This window comes from Bubalus bubalis, chromosome 7, assembly GCF_019923935.1.
Source record: "Bubalus bubalis isolate 160015118507 breed Murrah chromosome 7, NDDB_SH_1, whole genome shotgun sequence".
NCBI classification, from domain to species: domain Eukaryota; kingdom Metazoa; phylum Chordata; class Mammalia; order Artiodactyla; family Bovidae; genus Bubalus; species Bubalus bubalis.
In genome coordinates this window covers 113,555,391-113,574,138 of record NC_059163.1, presented here as the reverse complement: position 1 = coordinate 113,574,138, position 18,748 = coordinate 113,555,391, and the positions used below count along the sequence as shown (strand labels likewise).

The following is an 18,748-nucleotide window of genomic DNA, read 5'->3' as shown; positions in this document are numbered from 1 at the left end:
TGGCCTCTGGAGGAGAGGAATTCAACCTGGGGCCAGTGACAAGGCTTGATCGCTCAGAACTTTTGTGTATTAAAGTTTTATTAAAGTATAAAAGAGATAGAGAAAGCTTCTGACATACACATCAAAAGGGGGCAGAAAGGGTGCCCCCCCTGCTAGTCTTTAGCAGTAAGTTATATACCTATTAGCAGGCAGCTAATTAATTAGAGGAAGGAAATGTCTCGGAACTCAGAGAGTGGCACCAGGCCCCTCACCTACAACATGCATTTTGAGATAACATTGGCACAAGGTGAGTCATCCCAGGCCATAAAATGATTGACATGAATCTTGAAGAAAGGTAGGTTTCCAAGCAAATATGTACTCCCATTAACATAGCTTAAGAGAACATTTGCGAGAGTAAAGCATACTGGTTTGTTAAGTAAAACATACTGGTTTGTCAAATCCCTTCTGAGTCTTAGTTGGAACCAACTTGAAGAAAGAGTCTAAGGTAAATACATAGTTCATTAACATAGCTTTGGAGAAGGCAATGGCACCCCACTCCAGTACTCTTGCCTGGAAAATCCCATGGACGGAGGAGCCTGGTAGGCTACAGTCCATGGGGTCGCGAAGAGTCGGACACGACTGAACGACTTCACTTTGACTTTTCACTTTCATACATTGGAGAAGGAAATGGCAACCCACTCCAGTGTTCTTGCCTGGAGAATCCCAGGGACAGAGGAGCCTGTTGGGCTGCCGTCTATGGGGTCGCACAGAGTCAGACACAACTGACGCGACTTAGCAGCAGTAACATAGCTTAAGAATTACATTTCCATGAGAAAAACACATTGGTTAGCTCAAGGGCTGAGACAAGTTCAGTTGGAACCAGATGTCATCATGGCAACACAGAATTTTAAAGGAAACCTCCTTTTAATTTTGTATAAAGAAGGAAAAAAAAATCTGACAATTGTAGTTTGTTTCCTCCTGACGTTTAAGAGAGAGAGAAAAAACTTCTGACGGTTGCAGCCTATTTCCTCCATTTGGAGATCCTAGCCTTCCGTTACCCTCTCATTAGCGTCCCTCTTTTCTGAATGGAAAAGAGTTTTTTCTTTTCTTTTCTTGTCTTCCTGTGGGATCTTAGTTCTCTGACCAGGGAACAACCCATCCCCCCTGCAATGGAAGTTCAGACTGTTAACCACTGGACTGCCAGGGAAGTCCCTGAATGGATTAGAATTCTATTTTGAATTCCAGTTTTTTAGAGTAAATGAGCTCTTTTTCTTTGTTATAATTTGTATCAACTTTATGAAAAGTAAACATTTTGTTTTATTCCTGTTGAAGTTTAAAAGATGACAGTGATGTATTTTGGTCTTGATGGCAGCACTGTTTTCTAGAAAGTCCTATTACTCTTCTGTGCACAAGCATTATGCATATTACAGAATTCAGACAAGCTTTCCTTTGTGTTTTCAAAACCAGTTTGTTTTATAGGTATCCTTTAGTCACTGCAGAGCAGAAAAAAATTTCTAGTAACATTTTGTGATTTAAAAGAGAAGCATGGTGTCAGTGTTTCTTCTTTAAGAAAGTTAATTTCATATGCATAAAAGTGATCTTTGAAAGGTTCTTAAGGTTCTTTGGGTAGTTTTTCTTTTTGGTGTTTTTTTCAGATTTTTAAAACTTGTTTTGGAAGTTTTCTAACACATGCACTTTTTCTCCCAAGATTGAAGAATGAAAAGGCGTTGCGTCTCAACCTTATTGGTAAGTGGATTTACTTGTTTGAAGTTCTTCCCTTACCTATTTTCTCTTGACTCTCTTAGTGAAATACTATTTTTATCTCTACCAGATAAAAGTGATTTTGCCAGATTAAGTAAATTTTCTCTACCAGACTTGATTAAAATAAAGTCAGTCATTAAACTGTGAGAACAGTGTTAATATCTAGGTCAGCTTTCTAGAAATTTTTAGTATCTACCTTTATCCATCCCTCTCTCTCTCCAGTTTAATTCTAGCTTCCTGACCATTAGAATTATGAAGGGTTTTGGAAACAGCAGTTCATGTTTAATGATGTGAATATATCCTCAGTCTATATCTCAGTGTCACAGTCTTTTTATGTGTGTGTGTGGGTGTGTGATCAGATTTATTATTGGTAAGGTTATCTGATAAGTCTGAGATTTAATGAGTGGCTACTAGGCTTTTTAACTAAAATGAAAGATATTCAAACCATTAACTCTACTGCCTTATCAGGCAGCAGAATAGTATTTATAAATGGTTTATCAGTAATCCTGGATAGGGCCATTTCTTGATTTGTAATACTGAGAAATCTTACTGAAAGTGGCACCCCTGTGGTCTGATTGACTCATAAGCACGAAGTCTGCTAGCTTTTTGATAATAGATGTCAGTCATTCTGCATCGTATACAGCAGATCTTGTATGCTTAGTGTATTTATTGACTTTGAGGCCCTGAACAGGTTACTTAAACTTTCTCTTCTAAATGGAGATAATAATAACCCTCATAGGATTGTAAAAGTCAAGACCTGTGCCTATACGTAGCACCCACTGCTTACTGAAAGTTCAACACACACCGTCCTCTTCATTAATCTAATCAAACTCTCCTTTTTTATTTCAGACAAGTTCTATCCTTTGCTTTATAAATACTTGGAACTTCATGTTCTTTTAAAGTATTCTTTATTTTAAAAAATGTTTTTTATCCTTACTGGATAAGAAATATATACAGAAAAGCATCCTTCCTACCTTTGTCATTTCCCCAAATTAAAATGTGACAGTTCAGTTTCTGACAGGCTGGGTTAGTTAGCTTTGAGCCCACATAAAACTTTATATTTAACTTTGAAATAAATGTTGATACTGTTTTAAACACATTGATGTTGAAAATTATAATGAAGACCTTTGCTTAAATAATGACTTATGGTGTTAAACTGTTTTGGTACTTGTTGTTATAGGTGAAAAACTGCAGTGGTTTCAAAATCATCTTGATCCCCAAAAAGTAGGATATTCAAAAAGAGATGCTTGTGAATTAATTGAAAGGTAAACACTGGGCATGTTAATAAGCAAAGGGTCAGTAATAGGAATTCCCCAACTTGGTTTTGCAGATGCAGAGTTCTGTTCTGGATTTATAGACAAGCAGATAGACTTTGTTATAAAGACTTTGGGTTGGTATACTAGCTTAGTCATTTTAGTAGGCTCATCACCTTTCTGAGCCTCAGAATGGCAGGTAACCCAGTTTCTTGACTTCCTTGAGAAATGACATCAAAACTCACATCTGCAGATGGAGGTTAACAGATGGAGGTGAGGTAGTTTGAAGAGCATCTAGGCAGAGAGAACAAGGTCTGAAAAGCCTGGGGATGGGAGCAGCCTATTTAGTGATCTGCCAGACATTTAATATCACTGAGATAATAGGTTCCAGGAGGGAATTGTGACAGTTTGAATAAACAACCAACACATAAAGGATCTCAAATATCAGTGTAAGAGTTTGGACTTTACCCAAGGACAGTGGGAGTCATAGGAGACTTTGAATAGCAAGTAGCTGTGATGCTCACATTTAAACTTTTGAGAGTGAGGAAAATGGATGAGGGGGCAGACTGTTAAGAGGCTGATAAAGCCGTCCAGGCAAGAGGTGGTGGTGGGAGCAATGTGGTAAAGAGAAATGGAAATGTCTAGAGAGTTTAAGGAGGTAAAAGTCTCAATCTTCAGTGTAAACTTAAATGTGGCATAAAGGGGAGAGAGAGGAGTCAGGGTGACCCAGTCTTCATCTGTGTGAATGGGGGCGGCGGCCAGGGCAGAGGTAGAGCAGGTTCTGAAGGGACCAGGGGCAGGGCGGAGGGTGCGTTAAGGCGTCACCTGTCAGCCAGATGGAGACATCCAGGAGGTGTTGGAGTGTGAGGACCTGGAGTTGACACTGTAATGGCAGGCTTTCATTTGTTCACAGAAGATTTGAGAGTGCTTGAGTTACCAAGAGAAGGTCTGAGGTCTGAGAACTTGAAGGAATCTAGAGGAATATGAAAACTTGAGAAGGACAGGCAGTGGCTGGGTATTATGTTTTAAATGAAGTAATATAAGCCAAACAGATTTTGTAAGTCAGACCATCTTGTTTTTTCAGGTATTTGAATCGATTCAGCAGCGAGCTGGAGCAGATTGAGTTGCGGAACAGCTTCAAGGACAGGCAGGGCCGGAGGCACTGCTCTCGGGAGGCAGCCATCAGGCAGACCCTGGAGCGGGAGCAGCGGCAGTACCAGGCCCACGGCCTCGGTGCGTTCCGTGCGTTCCGTGCGGCTTCCTGCTGTCTTGTCTCTGTAACTTACCCTGTTTATTTAGTTCACTTTGATTTTCCTTTTCTTTCTTTTTGAATATTTGGGATTTTTTAATTCATTCTTTTTTTCTCCTACTTTCCAAAAACTGTGTCAATTCTGACAGTGACATTTTTCTACTACGATAGTAATGTTTTCCTCTCCCTTCAGGCATGTGCTTAACCTGCTTTGGTCTAGGGTTATTACTTGCCTGGGTCCAGTCACATCAAGTTTCTTTAGAGTAGGTACTGTGTCCTCTTGCCTTTGTAATTTTTGTAGTAAAGAGCTATACTTGTTGCAGCCATTCTTGAGAAATTACAGAAATCAAATTTTCTTTCTTAGCACTGTAGCATTTCTTATAGTTGGTGAACACAAGTGTGTTGTTCGTTTAGCAGCATTGTCTGAAGAAAAGTGCTTAGGAGGAGAGGAGAGGGCACTTGCAAGGGCTTGCAAAGCCCACCAGCAGAGAACGACCCAAAGGCTGCACATGGCCTACAAGTAGTGTTTGATTGGCATATGAATTGTCCGTATAAAAAGATCTGCTGACTTCACATGAAAAATGTAGATTTCTGGATGCCCATTAAACATATGGTCTGACAGCATTGTTTGCTAGAGCAGAACAGCAGCCATCGCTTTTAGACTCAGCATTCCGTGGTTCCAGACCTCCCTTCATTCACGTTCCCTGCCTAGTCCCTGTAGGCACTCGTGTGGATTTGCCTGGAGAATACAGTAAATGAAATGTTTAATAGGAAAATTAGGTTTTTTTAGCTTTAATAACAGTAGGAGCCTGAAGGCATTATCCTGCGACTCCTTCTGTGTAGGTCCCAGCCCTGGCAATAGTGGTACTTGGTCCAGGAAAGCCTGGGCGGCCCCCCAAAGGCATTCTCTCCTCAGGCCAAACCTCCCTGGTGGTTTCTCACTATGACTGCAGGGTGCAGTTCAGCAATACCCAGCAGGGAGCATTGAAAAACACAAAATTCAGTGCTTGCAGGTCCTGGAGGGTACAGGACATGCCTGAGGGGCTCACAGTGAGGGCTTCAGTAGAGAAAGGGGGGGAAAGCAGGGACCGGGGGTCCTGCCATTGTAAGCGTCATAGGTGGAATGCCCCGGGTTTCAGGGGCTTCCTCTTCATGAAGATGCCAGAAAGGAGAGTGGGTTCGCTCAAGTGCCCAGTCCCCTGAGGTGTTCTGACTGGGTGGGGCAGCCTGGTTTCTGACCTAGTTGTTCTCTGCAGCTGTGTCAGAAGCTGGCAGTAGGTTCATTGAGTTGGATGTCTTTGCAGTCAAAAGGTTAACTTCAGGCACTTACACCTTCAGTAACACTAGGAACCCTGAGTAGATAAGAAATGTTTTTTTACTGGAAAAACAACAACAACAGAATAGCTTTAGAACAGTTAGATCTCTACTTAGACCCTTGCAGCTTACTAAATAACAGCACAAGTTACTTCCTACCTACTCCCCAGCCTTGTTACCTTCCATTTAAAAATAGAGATGGATTGCACACCTCCCCTTCCCAGGTCGTTTAAAAGCCAAACAAGACTGCATGTAACATGTAGGGATTGAGGGAGAGCTTTGGCCAGTCCTGTGTCCTTTTCACTTAAATTTGTCTGTGCTTATAGTCTCCATTTCTTCATCTTCCATTTTCTCTGGAACCCCTTAAATTAGGCTTTTGTAGCCACCACCCACCCCAGTGTTCTTGCCTGGAGAATCCCAGGGACGGGGGAGCCTGGTGGGCTGCCGTCTCTGGGGTCGCACAGAGTCGGACACGACTGATGTGACTTAGCAGCCACCACTCAAAGTCCTCGTTGCTGATGAACTGTTTAAGTTGCTAAGACAGATCGTAGCTCTGCTGGGTACCAACTCTCATAGTCAACTTCTGTGCAGCCTTTGATACAGATGATCCCTTCATTTTTTGGTCACATTTTATATTTGGGGTAGTAGCCCCTGTCCTTCCCCAGTTTTTCTCCCAGTTCACTGGCCATAATGTCAGTTTCCTAAGTTGAATCCTTCTCATAGCCTCACGAACTAAATAATTGGCCCAGATATTTGTCCTTGGGCCTCTTGTCTTTCCAGTTTATACCAGGTCCTGCATTTATCTCATTTAATCCTGTGCTTTTAAATACCATCTAAATGTCATTACTTCCAAATTTATGTTGCCAATCCTAACTTGTTCCTAGAACTCCAGACTTGCATTATCAAACTTGAGTTTCTTAAAATCTCTTCTTGAATGTCTTCTAGACAGCTCCAATTTGTCATGTCCCAAAACAAAGTCCAGCTTTTCTCCTAAAACTGGCTCCTCTTGTAAGATCCGTATTTCATTCAGTGACATCACCACTTGCCCATCATCCTGCAGACATTTCACATCCCACATCCAGTTCATCAGCCAGATACACTTGGAGCCTGATGACTGGCACTGCTGCTCTGCTCTCCTGTAGCTCGAGCCACCCGTCTTTCAGCTCTGCCCTTGTCATGCCCTCCCAGGTGGCTCTGTGCTCAGTCTCTTCGACCTGTAGCCGCCAGGTTGAGTAGCAGTAATTGACAGCACATCCCAGGTCAGACATCCTCCTGGGGGTGGGGCCAGTGCTAAATCTCAGACCTTCTGTGCTTCTGGTTGTGCCTCAGCCCAGGGAATGTGGTGACACAAGTCTACAAGAGTCTAGAAACATGGGCAAAATTGTCAGAGATGCTGTGAGTAAGATTCAGTGAAGACTACATACTAACATCTCTCTGTTTTGCCCCTGTTTGGTATACCCATTCCTCACTCACATTCTTATTTTCTGAAGCTGTTGTAAAGGTCAAACATTTTTATTGTAATTTGTTTCATTTTATACATTCTATTTTAGAATACATTATTTAATAGTGTCTTTTCTTTTTTAATCACCTTCTTAAACTAAGTCCTTTATACTTTTGAAACTTCTTTTCATTGTAGCTTTGTAATCATGCTTTGAAAGTTTGTTTTGCTTTGGGCATTCTTCTGTCGTTATTTCTTTTTCTTCCTGAGATAATAAAGGAAGGAACTATAAATACTGTAATAAGAAGACTTTACCTAATAAATATATTTTCTTTTCCAGAGATTCCAGACATTTTAAATGCAGATAATCTGAAAACGCTTAGGTGAGTTTGTTGCATTTTTTTCTTTGTTAAAGCTGCATGTAAAATACTTGATAGATAACCTTTCTTCCCTTCTGAGTATTCAGGGGTTCTTTTTCACCTCTCTTTCATCAGATAAGTAAGAATTTTCCTAAGTTGCATTTGTTAGAAATGCCTGAAATGATAGTAACCTAGTGCTTTTGTTTTTCAAAATACTTCAAAATTCTTCAATATAGTATTTAAAAGAACTGGATGTCACTGTTCCTGTTATTTAAAAAAAAAAAAAAACAAAAAAACAAACAGTCAGCAGCAGACTTGGTGGCTCAGAAACCCATTCCCAGACTGTTTGCAGCACTTCCGTCTGGAGAAGTTGGTTGGTGGGAAGGGAATCATGAAGAACCAGGTGACCAGTGACCTCTCTAATAGTACTCTGTGACCAGAGAGACCAGTGAGTAGGATTTCCAGTTTTTAGTTTTCAAACATAAATTATTTTTCTTTAGAAAATAATTTTTATTAATCATTTTGGCCTTAGGTAGGTCATGTTGTTCAGCCTGAAATTTTAATTGAAATTAGATAAATTAAGTCCATGTTATTTGAAACCCTTAAGCTTATTTTATATTATTATACTTCTGAATTTATAGAAAATATTTAATATTTATAAAATCTCAGCTCATAAAATTTATCAGTCGTATTTAAGAAGTGGTTCACTTTTTTAACTCATGTACGTGTAGTTATAAGTACATGGAGCGTAAGATTTTTTTTAGATGTTAATTTTTTTGCTTGTAATATTAAGTAGTCAGATATATAAGTATTCTCTTTATTCATTAAAACGGTAGATTCTGTCTCCTCCAAAGGAAGCCAAAAATGAGAAGAAATTAGCATAGACTGTTAGTATTTTTATCTAGCTAGAGTTCACTTCTCAAAACAGTCTTCATTTTGTTCCCAAAGTAGCTGAACATAGGATTGTCACAGAAATGCTGAGGTTGAGAAACTGGAAGTTTTCTGTTATAAGAATTGTTTGGTTGCTGAAACTTAATTGTGACTTACCATTGTGTGTGAAGAGAAAAACCTTTTCTGACTGTGCATTTTGGAGATTTTCCAGTATGGTATAGTTCCTGCTTTTGAGATTTCTTGATACTGTATGTCCTGATAGAGGGAAGTGTTGAGGTTAGGGATCATAAAAGAAAGGAACAGCCTCCTTGTAACTTCTACCTAATGTTTTCCTGCATTGTTTTGAAAGTCTTGAATATGTGAAATTCCCTGGGCAGTTAACTGCTGTTATAGATTAATGGGGCTTCCCTGGTGGCTCAGATGGTAAAGAATCTGCTTGTAGTGCTGGAGACCTGGGTTTGATCCATGAGTCAGGAAGATGCCCTGGAGAAGGAAATGGCTACCCACTCCAGTATTCTGGGCTAGGAAATCCCATGCACAGAGGAACTTGGCGGGTTACATTCCTTGGGGTCGCAAAGTGTCAGACGTGAGTGAGCAACTATAACATACTATAGATTAACGAGAAAGTGCAGTAAGTATGGAACATGCAAACCTCAGTTTGGGGGACATTTTTTTTTTTCCCTGATGCATTTATATTGTTTCCGTCTAGTACATTGGAGTCTGCTGTAAATTTATAAACTTTTTTTTGCATAGGTTTGAATATTGATTTCATTCCCCACTTCACCAACTCTCTGCATTCTCTCTTTTGTCTAGGGAATGGGATTTTGATCTGAAGAAATTGCCAAACATTAAAATGAGAAAAGTCTGTGCTAGTGATGCGGTGCCCAAGAAGTGTAAGAAGAAAGCTGTGACAACTATAGACGGAGATTTAGGGGACTTGGAACTGAAAGATGAGTCCAGTGACACGGATGAGGAAATGACTGCGGTGGCTTAAGTGTCTTTGCTTGAGTTGAAAATAAATAATTTGATAACTTGAAGTTATACTTGAATTGATTATGGTAAATAATTGTCTCAACACATGAATTTCCTGTTTTATCTTACTCTTATATTTTCAGTTTCAAAAACAGTGTGGCAATTTTTACTTAAAAATGAATGTTGCTTTTCATTTACATTAAGTTATTAGCATAGATAGAAGTACTCTGCAGAATCCATTTAATTTGAATTTCTAGGTCTGGGAGACCAATATGAATGAGGACCCAAATGTTAAAATTTTTTTTATAACATGTTTACTTAGAGTCACCTAATATCACATTTTGGGGCATAGGCAGTAGCTGTTTGCTAGAAGGTTAATGTGGGTACTTCCTGAGTAAGCAGTGATGACAGCAAAACTGCCTGTTAGCAGTGTTTTTCACTGTTCTTCCTCTTACGCATCAAACCTGTTTTCTTTCCTTATGAAATAGGAAAATGTGATACAGAATTTATATACACTTATGGATTGTACATTGCTGTTATTTATTATCTTTGACCCAGAGTTAGGTAAATGGTTAAAGAAGAGCCACCAACTTATTCTTATGTGGATCTCCTGTTATCTAGATAAAGGGGATAAATAATTTCAGGTTGGCTAATTTTGTTTGTATATTATTTTTTACTTTCTCATTGTGAAAAGTATTAGGTTTTATTTGTGGAAACAGAACTAAAGATTAGAGAACTAGTTATTTCAGTTGTCTTATTTCTTCTGAGAGAGAGGTTAAATTGAGATGTAACTCAGTGTTTCCAGCATCATGGAAAACATGACTGTAGTAGAATGTTCTTAGCAGAACTTGTTAAATGCAAGTTTCTTCTGGCCTGTTTTCTGAAGAGAGCAGTGAAAGTGCATTTTCAAGGGAAGAAAATTCTGTATGAGGTAACCAGGTATCAACTGTCTTGTTAACAGCTTTTTTACTTCAGAAGGTTAAAAATAAAACTTACAATTTTATGTTAGGTTCTTATTATTTAATGTTTGGTGATTTAACTAATGCTGACTTGCTTTGGCTTTAAGTAATCCATGCAGAAGTATGGTTTTATGGTTATATAGTAAGCTCTTATGGAGAAGGCAATGGCACCTCACTCCAGTACTCTTGCCTGGAAAATCCCATGGATGGAGGAGCTTGGTAGGCTGCAGTCCATGGGGTCGCTAAGAGTCGGACATGACTGAGCGACTTCACTTTCACTTTTTACTTTCACGCATTGGAGAAGGAAATGGCAATCCACTCCAGTGTTCTTGCCTGGAGAATCCCAGGGACGGGGGAGCCTGGTGGGCTGCTGTCTATGGGGTTACATAGAGTCAGACACAACTGAAGCGACTTAGCAGCAGCAGCAGTAAGTTCTTATCTCTTTGGTCATTGGAAAATTTCCTTCTTGGGGGAAGGGAGTTCATTTTTTGTTTCAAAATGACTACAAAAACTGAGTCATAAATTACAGTAAAGAGAATAAAAACTGCTTTATCCAGTCTGGTATTTAAAAAGCATTACTGTTGATGCTTAAAAAGAAATACTGTCTTATTTCACAAGAATAACTTGTGAAAATGGCAGAACATTCTCCTCCAACATTTATTTCTAGTTTTCCTATGCTATCAAAGCAGAAAATATAACAGGCTCTGCTTGGAACCAGAACAGATAAGTGCTTGTTGAGTGAATTTATGACCATAATTGTTATGTCACTCCTGGCTAGACCAGAGTAACCTAAGAGATCATGTGTCTTTAGAGTAATGCTCCTAAATGGTCCCCTTAATCATTGTCTGTGGAACATGCTCTTTCTTCAGTGATGCTTGTCCCGTCCCCTTTTCTGTCAGTGTTAAACCTTTGAGAGATAGCTTCTCTAGTCCACGGACATGGAACCGAGGAAAAGTAACACTTTGTTGGCACTTTGTAAACTTGGGGTGGACAGATAATAAATGGCAGATAGTAAATATTTTAGATATTGCAGGCCAAATGTAGTGTCTGTTGCATATACTTATGTATGTATGTCATGGCCATACTCAGATAGGCTACAGACTAGGTTTGGCCTGCTTGCCAGAGTTGGCCAATCCCTGGTCTAAATCAGCAAGCTGAACTCCACGGACTTGGGCTTATGATACATTTCTAAACTCAGCCACTAACTGCTATCTGTAGCTGCTATTCCTAATACCTGGTTGCTTCCTTGCCTTGCAGACATTGGTCTCTCTCTGGGACTCTGTTCACCTTAAATAGCATTCTCTACTCTTATAGTCCTTATGCTTCAGGACAGAAGATTGAATGGATGTCCTCTTTGGCATGTTTATTTGATAGGGTGTGATTTTATTCTTGATCCCAAAATGATTTTAGATTCACATTAAAATCAAGAGGAAAGTAAGAGATTTCCCATGTACTCCCTAGCCCCACATGCATAGCCTCCGCCTTACCAACATCCACCACCAGATGGTACACGTGTTGTAACTGATGAACCTACATTGACATCCAGCATGTTTGGAATGAAATCCACGTTCTGTACCATGGCCAGACTAAACAACTACCATGGCCAGAGAGGCCTGAGGTGCTGTGATTGCCGCCGTCCTCTCCACATGCCCTAGGCTGGCCTCATTTCAGACTCACTGTCTGCCTGTCCTTCCTTAGGGTGGCCAAGCCATGTCCCAGGTGGGGACAGCTTGGTGCTGGCCCCCCGATGACCGTGTGTGTCCTCTGAGGCCAGGCTGGCTCATGGCGTTCCTGAGCCTCAGAAGAGTGCTGTGTGGTCTTCTAGAACAGGAGGGCATGGGGTACTGTGTGGAGCTCCCACAGGGCACTGCATGTTTGCCCCCCTATTTTCTGGGGAGTAAGTCACCACCCCAGGTCTGATCAACTGTGAGACTCCCTTCTCAGTCCTCTGTGGCTACAGGCTGTGAAACGGCTTTACTGCACCGTGGTCCTGGCTTCTCAGCAACAGGGTGCCCCCGCCTTATGCAGTGTTACTGCATCATGTGCCCCTTTTCTTCCTGTGCCTTCCCTTTGGGGCAAGACTCCCGAGGAGCTGGCACCTCTGTTTGTCTTTCCTTGGGTACCTCTGTAAGGGGTGAACTGTCTTAAACTCTAGCACAGACTTGTTTCCCCCCTGGCTGGATCTTGCTGCCATGCCTTGTTCAGGACTCTGCTTCCTGCCCTGCCATTTCCCTGGGTTAAGGAGTCTACCCTATCCTTGCTGCCCTTGGTGTATCTGTCACAGCTCCCGGTTTAGGTCACTAGCTAAACACACAGTGACAATGATTTATGATCTAGGTTTGTTTGTTGTAATTTGGGAGGCTGAGAAGACAAATGCGCATGTTCAGTTTGGACAGAAGAATGAATGCATCCTATTAGACCCTGAATTCAGGCTTAAAAGTTGGGGCTTCAGGGGGGATGTTTTCTTCACTGATCACTAACCCTCTTAGGTTTGAATTAGAGTCCCTCATTTAGTTTTTATTACCTCTGGGTAGGAAAATACTGTTACATTCTTTTGTATATCCAAGCCTTATTCATCAGAGAATCTTTTTCTGGGTTACATTCTGATTTTTCTTAATTTTTTTTTTCTTTAAAACAGTTTGAAAGTCTGTGTAGATTATTTTCATTGATTTTCTCTTACTAACACACCTATTTAATCTTTTCTAAAATGCCATATGTTAACCTATGTTGGCCTTAAAATATGTTCAGACCCTGCTTAAAAACCCAGACCATTGCAGAATCTTAAGAACTCAAGGCTGTTTGAATGTTACAGATACAGATCTGAAGAAATTCAGGTAAGTTAGGCAAAAAATAAATCACAACAAAAGTTTGGGTCACTTATTTAATATACAAAGTCTTTTTTCACAGGGAATTATTTGTTTTCCTTAATTTGTCTTAGTACGCATAATTCACAAAACAGTAAATTGTTAATGCAAGAGAATTAGGAAAAACCAAAAAAAGTACAAATGCTCAATCCCCAAAATTGCACACAGGTAACGTTTTTCATTTGTTTTAATGCAGTTTCAAATGGGCTTTCTTCAGATGTGGAGGAAACACTGCAGCCCAAAATAACAGTACTTCCTCTCAACTGTATTGATATGTAAAATAGCACCTTTGGGCTGACATAAAAGGAAAGAAAATTGGTTTCTGTCTTTCTTAATTAAAATGTAAGTCCTGCACAATTATATGACAACTACAATAATGACAATGTTAAGTTTGAAGAGCTCTGCTTTGTTCCAAAATATTAATTGGCATGAAAGGAAAGGTGAACTGTGTCAGGCAAATGAAACACTCCCCCACCTCACCTCCATGACAGTTAGAATATGTTAGTGATGCCATTGCTCGAATGGGCTAGTTTTCCAGCCAAAATACATAGATGGTTCAGGGACCTTTTGCAAAACAGATTAACTATGCAGCTGTCTCTCTGGGACAGCAGCTCTGTAATCCCATGAACAGCAGCTCAGGATGAGATTTAATCCTGCATTTAGAAGACTCCTTTACTGTGTACACCTGTCTTCCCTCAGTTTCTCCATTGTTTTATATCCCAAATTGATGGGAACATTTTTGTTTCATTTGTACTTAAGCTTAATTGCCTTTTGGGCTTCACTTTTTAAAAAAAATATGGATTGCATTTCTTTACAACTTAATACTTGAGCTTATACAATAAAAGTGACAGATCTTTAAAAAAAAAATTAACAGTATAAATGGCAATGGTAATACCACAGAGTCATGATTATAAAAAGCCAAGGTTTTAGTAGAACTATCAATTTATTCTTCAATTTAAGTCCTTTGTTTCAATTCCATTTTATTTCTTACATAAGCAGGTAAACATGCTTCAAAAAACTGAAGAGCATTCCAGACAGCAGTTTTTCTTTTTGAAGGGTATATCCAGTCCACAGAAGTATTTTCACAAAGCCACACCCAGTCACTGAAAGGTCAGAGACCATCGCCACACAGTATGAAAGAACACAGTCAACACTAGGTTTTAAATACATGGTTATTTCAGTTGTTTGAACCTTCAGCAGCTATTATGGGAAAACTCTTTAAGGATTTAAATTCGAGAGTTCAGGGTTTAAAAAAGAATAGCAGAATAATGCTGACTTTTAATCTGTTAAGAGAGCTCTATATTTTCTCATTTCAAGAAAGTCAAAGCCTATTCAAGTTAATTTTGAGAATGTATGTGTGGTTTTAAAACACCATGTCCTCTTTTACCATTAATACAGTAATGCTTATCTTTATTTTTCATTCTAGTGTTCAGTGTGCCCCTAAATAAACCAGGCCTCATGTGAGCCAATCATCTTCCACTGTGCTATGAGCCATACACTTACCTATCTTTCTAAAGTTTGGGCAGAATTTAAATGATATTTTTGGTGTAAATAATCCTTTCCTTACAGAGCAGAGGACAGAGAGATCAACAGTTCTTTGTTTGCTCGTGACGACTTTGTTCCCTCAGGAACTTGTGAAACTGTTGCCGTTGCTAAACCTCAGTAGACATGGATTAAAACTGTTTAGGAAAGTTATCAGATGAAATGAATCACGTTTAGTCCCTTGGGTGAAGTGCCATGGTTAAGTCACCCAAAGCTTCATTATCCATGAATGTGTATGTCTTAAACCTTGAAGATGGAAATTAAAAAGTTAATACAAAGTCCAGTTTAAGGTTCATATATTTTTAATTACACCACTGTGTTTTTATTTGTGCAGAAATTTTGGTCCAGTTTAGTTGCCTCAAGTTTTTTGTTTTTTTTTCCTGTGCCTTCATTCAACAAGTTTTAAGAAAAATGAGCTTTAAAAAACCTCTTGTTTGCTGCCCGACTGAACACTTGGACGTTTTTCTCATGTATATACAGGAACACACACACACCCCATGCACACACAAAGTTGATGCTGTTGACCTTTGCTGTATTTCTAAGAACTGGGACTATTTGGACTCAGTGTCAGCCACTACGAATATCATATCATCCTTCTCGTCAGTAAGAGGTTATTTCTCTTTCCTCTTTCCTACGGTAACCTGTGAGGAGCAAGCACACTGACAGTTACAAAGCACATCAGTGTGATCCCAGATTTGTGCAATGTGGAACCCATGCTTTGGTTCTATGGCCATCATGGTTGCCTTTTCACAATAATAACAACAGCTAGCAAAAATAAATCACCTTGTTTCATGTAAGACATCTCTCTTTGACAGGCCACTATATTTATAATCATTAATCTAGCTCACTGCAGTAGTCACGCTTCAGGTTTACATGAATATGCAAAGAATACAATAATCAACTCATCTGTCAAACCTCAACAACTCAATTAATTACTTATCACAGAATGTTGAATGTTTTTGCTTCCCAGTTGAGCAAGGGAAATACTGTCAGCTCTTTAAAATACAGGCTAAATGCTTGGTCATAACTACTCATCTGTCAAGTTGACACCTCATGTGGATTTAAGAAAGTACATTTGACTTAAAAAATTTTTATTTCCCCTATTATAAGTGCTTCATAGTAGCAAATAAGTTAATTTCAAAACTTTGTCATGGGTAGATTGCTTTATAGTTTTTTTACCCTTTAAAAAATAGTAACTTTATCTCTTATTAAGATACTTCATTTGATTAGTGCTTTGTAAAGTAACATTTGTGATACTTTGAATAAAAGAATGAAGTGCTGTTTTGAAAGATTCAACTTTTAAAACAGGCTTTGTCTCTAATTTTAGGGCTGCTCTGTCCAATACAGTGGATTTGAATTGAGATTCCCTGTAAGGATGAAATGCATACTGGATTTGAAAGACTTGGTTCATAAAAGGAGATGTAAAATAACTCAATTATTTTTTATAATGATGACATTGAAGTGATAACGGGTATATAATGCTAAATAAAACATTATCGAAATTCACCTATGTATTTTTGCTTTTTCTAATGGTGCTACTAGAAGATTTTAAATTTGCATATGTAGCCAGCCTTTGTGGCTCACATTACATTTCTGTTGGACAGTGCTGTTTCAGAGGGTCCAAGTGGAGTATACAACGCTTCTGGGTATTTAACAGAGCTAATTAAATCCCAAAATATTTTGAAAATCTACTCTTCATGATTTAAACATAATTTCAAGTATTAATATCTTCAGATGTGTCTTGCATCTATTTTAAAAACATACACCTACCTGTCAAAACAAACTACTCCATCCATAAAAACCTGTTAGCTGTCAAAGTATGAATATCAAAATATGCATCTTCCAAGTTTGTGTCTGATGTGCCTTAGGGATAATGCAGACAATTTCAAGCTTAAACCCAGATACGTTTGTCATTTCCAGATGAGAGAGTTAGCATCATGAGGCCCTAGAAGAAACGCACGTTCAACTCAAGTCCTTATTCTGGAACTTTCCTTGCTACTGTGAAGACTCATGGGTCTGTCCACTCAGGCTTTCCTCATTGCCTAAAAGCATCCCTTGCGCCAGTGGTTATGTCTCAGAAATCATTTTCCAGCTAACTTCCACTTTTCCTCTTTACACTTGAGACTGTTTCATGGGATCCTGGTCATTTGGTGTTTTCTTCTTTCCTTTTGAGCAAAGTAAGAACAAATGAGTCAGCAAGCGGAGAGAAGATAGAGGGTGACTACTCAGGATCGCTTCTGTCGTCTGTAGTGACAGGCTGGACTCTGGGTGGCAGGCCTCCGCTGGCCCATCACACGGGTATGAGCTCGGTGGGGCCGGCCTCCGCGGGTGGCCGTGCGGTGGGCCCTGTCTGCAACGCAGGCACCGCCCCAGCGTCCTTGGTGTCCATGCTCACGGTGCAAGAGCGGCTCTTCTCCACCCTCTTGGCTGTGTCCGGGCAGTTCTGCACGAAGATCACGCGGTTGTAGGCCTTCAGCCTGCGCCACAGCTGCACGTAGACCTTGCACTGTACATACATGAAGACCAGACCTCCTGTGAAGCCGATGGCCACCACAACCAGCTTTGTCCAAAATGGCCATTCGAGGACACCTTTCAAAGAAAAGAGAATGTTATCACAGTCATTATTGATAGATTTGATTATTTTTTCCCCCTATGTTTCCTTCAAAGGACCATGCTGTTGTTTAGTTGCTAAGTTGTGTCTGACTCTTTTTGTGACCCCATGGACTAGAGTCCACCAGGCTCTCCTATGCATGGGATTTCCCAGGCAATACTAGAGTTGGCAGCCATTTCCTTCTCCAGGGGATCTTCCCAACCGAGGGATCAAACCCAAGTCTCCCTACATTGCAGGTGGATTCTTTACCACTGAGCCACCGGGAAGCCCTTAAAGGATTATGCCCGCTTGTTAACATAAATCACAAATATATTGTTAACAACTAGTAATAACAAAAATTACTTAATTGCTTTAAGTATTCTCAAGGTATTGCTAAAATTGCACATGCCTTCTCTTACCTACCACTAATGTCTCATTCCTCTTACCATCAAGAACCTACTGTGATCATTAAATACTACACTGGATTTTGATACTTGACTTCAGCATTTATTGTTTACAGTGAAATCTTTAAGGAAGGATAGTGTACATACTGAGTGAAAGAATCAGACTTAATCCTCTTAAGGTGACAGAAGCTGTGTGTGGGACTGTACCTACAGGTGCCCGCCCCCACCTGCATTACCTTTAAAATTTAAAAAAAAAAAAAAAAAGCAAGAGACACAGAAGCTGCTACATCTCACCAGGAAGAAAAAATTCCTGGGTACAGACATGCATAAGATTTAGGGTTTCAGTCATTTGTTTTATACATCTTATATTTTGTAACTGAGAACCATCTCTTTCTTAGGCATCAATGTTTTATCTTAATTTCCATCATCATAACTAGAAATGAACTTTCTTTCACAAAGTTTGCTGTAACAGTATTTAGGCCATGCATGATTATAAGTGTGTAATAAATGATGGTCAGGAGACCACATCTTGCCAACATTAGAATGGTGTGGAGGATATATCTGCCTTCAATCGTGTGAGAGGCTGTCAAATAGAAGGGTGGTTGGAAACCACAGTATAGGGGATCAGACTTCATTTACCTGCAACAGTGAGTAGAGTTATAGGAAGCATCCTGTGTATAATAATTACATATACTTTCAAAACGGACACCGTGCCTTGTTTGCCTCATGCTGATGGGTTTGCCTTGTTCTTCACTCATGTCTGTGCCAGGAGAACAGACTTGAGTCAGTGAATCTGGGCACCGGCAGCTCCCGGCTGGGCAGGGGAGGGTGTAATTGTGTTCCCTGGGCCACCGGGCAGTGTCTGGAGATGATTATTCCACCTGGTAACACTTGAGCAGGTGCTGCTGACTTAGTAAGTCGAGGTCTGTAACGCTGCTCTGTCAACAGCCTGCAATGTGTAGCACAGCAAGTAGTTTACCTAGTCCCAAATGCCAGTGCTGCTGAGGCTGAGAAGCCCTGTTGCAGAAGATGATCACTTAAGCTTCTTTATTTGGAAATTTGCAGGGAAGATTCAGTATACAAATTAAACATCTTGGAGTTCTTTAAATTTAGAAGGATTTTTGCTCTCAGCTGTTCCATTGAGCAGTAGTCTCCTTGTTTAGAAAAATGTTA

General features: G+C 39.9%; 2 protein-coding genes and 1 long non-coding RNA gene across 4 annotated transcripts in view; 2 read left to right on the top strand and 1 right to left on the bottom strand.

Moving 5' to 3' along the window:
* TMA16 (translation machinery associated 16 homolog) overlaps positions 1-9,281 on the top strand; it is a 31,695-nt gene extending 22,414 nt beyond the window's left edge. The window contains exons 3-7 of the mRNA XM_006066823.3: positions 1,688-1,725; positions 2,921-3,005; positions 4,078-4,226; positions 7,335-7,377; positions 9,058-9,281. Coding sequence (XP_006066885.2) covers positions 1,688-1,725; positions 2,921-3,005; positions 4,078-4,226; positions 7,335-7,377; positions 9,058-9,238 — 496 coding nt within the window. The 3' untranslated portion in view covers positions 9,239-9,281. The remainder of the gene's footprint in view (positions 1-1,687; positions 1,726-2,920; positions 3,006-4,077; positions 4,227-7,334; positions 7,378-9,057) is intronic.
* Positions 9,282-10,482: 1,201 nt separating this feature from the next.
* Positions 10,483-16,087, top strand: LOC123334518. Its single transcript, XR_006552519.1, has 2 exons — positions 10,483-13,009; positions 13,236-16,087. It is a non-coding gene; the product is annotated as an uncharacterized LOC123334518 (long non-coding RNA).
* The window catches only part of MARCHF1 (membrane associated ring-CH-type finger 1), a 133,701-nt gene continuing 128,916 nt past the window's right edge, over positions 13,964-18,748 (bottom strand). For both annotated transcript variants that reach the window (XM_006066821.3, XM_044946250.1), the window contains exon 4: positions 13,964-17,170. In XM_006066821.3, coding sequence (XP_006066883.2) covers positions 16,872-17,170 — 299 coding nt within the window. In that variant the 3' untranslated portion in view covers positions 13,964-16,871. The remainder of the gene's footprint in view (positions 17,171-18,748) is intronic.